Source organism: Chinchilla lanigera, unplaced genomic scaffold (genome assembly GCF_000276665.1).
Source record: "Chinchilla lanigera isolate Chin_1 unplaced genomic scaffold, ChiLan1.0 scaffold00156, whole genome shotgun sequence".
Taxonomy (NCBI): Eukaryota; Metazoa; Chordata; class Mammalia; order Rodentia; family Chinchillidae; genus Chinchilla; species Chinchilla lanigera.
The window spans coordinates 65,812-67,344 of record NW_004955557.1 but is presented as its reverse complement, the minus strand read 5'-3'; the positions used below and the strand labels follow the sequence as shown (position 1 = coordinate 67,344).

The window sequence follows — 1,533 nt, the reverse complement described above, 5'->3', positions numbered from 1 at the left end:
TCCTTGACCAGAAATTATACCACAAAGCTACTGTTATAAAATCAACCTCATACAGGCTAAAAAACAGACCTGTGGATCAATGGAACAGACTGGAAGAAACAGCCACAACCACAAACACACTCAGCCACCTAATCTTTGATAAAGGGACCAAAAAAATTCACTGCAAGAACGATAGCCTCTTCAGTCAATGGTGCTGGAAAAAATGTCTTGCCACCTGCCAAAGACTGAAAATAGACACAAGTCTATCACAGTGCACCAAACTCAAGTCAAAATGGTTTACAGATCTCAATATTAAAACAGAAACACTAAATCTATTGGAAGACAAAGTAGGCAAAGGCTCAGGCACATGGGGAGCCACAGGTGGGGAGCGCTGGCCTTCGGACCAGCTCACTCCATGCCTTGTAGGCCTCCGCAGGGAGGGGCCCTGGCCCACGGGGAGCCACGGGCGGAGAGCGCCAGTCCTCCAGCCAGCTCATTTTCCACCTCATAAGCACCCAGAAGGAGGGGCCGAGGCCATGGGGAGCCATGAGTGGACAGCACCAGTCTTCAGACCGGCTTGCTCCCTGCCTCGTAGGCCCCCAGAGAGAGCATCCTGGCGCAGGGGAAGCCACAGGTGGGGAACGCCGGTCTTCAGACCAGCTCACTCCCTCCCTCGTAGGCCCCTGGAGGGAGGGCCTCTGGGACACAGGGAGCCAGGGGTGGGGAGTGCCGGTCTTCCGGCCAGCTCGCTTTCTGCCTCGTAGGTGCCCTGAAGGAGGGGCTCAGGCACACGGGGCATCATGGGCGGGGAGCGCCAGTCTTCAGACTGGCTTGCTCCCTGCCTCGTAGGCCCCCGGAGGGAGGGCCTCTAGCACACGTGGCGCGACAGGCAGGGATCGCAGGTCTTCTGGCCGGCTCGCTTCCTGTCTGGTAGGTAGCCAAAAGGCCGGCTCGCTTCCTGTCTGGTAGGTAGCCAAAAGGAGGGGTCCAGGCACAGGGGAAGCCATGGGCAGGGAGCACCTGTCTTCAGACCGGATCCCTCCCTACCTCGTAGACCCCCAGAGGGAGGGCCCCTGGTGCAGGGGGAGCCACAGGCAGGGAGCGCCGGTCTTTGGACCAGCTCACTCCCTGCCTCGAAGGCCCAGGGAGGGAGGGCCTACGGCACACTGGGAGCCACAGGCGGGGAATGCTGGTCTTCCAGCCAGCTCGCTTCCTGCCTCGTTGGCGCCGGGATGGAGGGGCCCAGGCACAAGGGCAGCCATGGGTGGGGAGCGCCTGTCTTCGGACCGGCTCCCTCCCTGCCTCATAAGCCCCCGGAGGGAGGCCCCTGGTGCAGGGGGAGCCATGGGCAGGGAGCACTGGTCTTCTGGCTGGTTCTCTCCCTTCCTCGTAGGCCCCCGGAGGGAGGGCCCCTGGAGCAGGGGGAGCCACACGGCGTTGAGCGCTGTTGCACACCAGCCCTCAGGCCGGCCGCTGCTGCTCACTTGAGAACTACCATGACACAGAGAAACAATGACACAATTGGCCCACCATGCACCAGCTACAGATGCCCAC

At 60.9% G+C, this 1,533-nt stretch overlaps 1 protein-coding gene across 1 annotated transcript in view; it reads right to left on the bottom strand.

Moving 5' to 3' along the window:
* The window catches only part of LOC102027908 (melanoma-associated antigen E1), a 109,720-nt gene that overhangs the window by 102,815 nt on the left and 5,372 nt on the right, over positions 1-1,533 (bottom strand). The window contains exon 2 of the mRNA XM_005412650.1: positions 1,140-1,470. Within this exon, the coding sequence (XP_005412707.1) occupies positions 1,140-1,470 (331 nt within the window). The remainder of the gene's footprint in view (positions 1-1,139; positions 1,471-1,533) is intronic.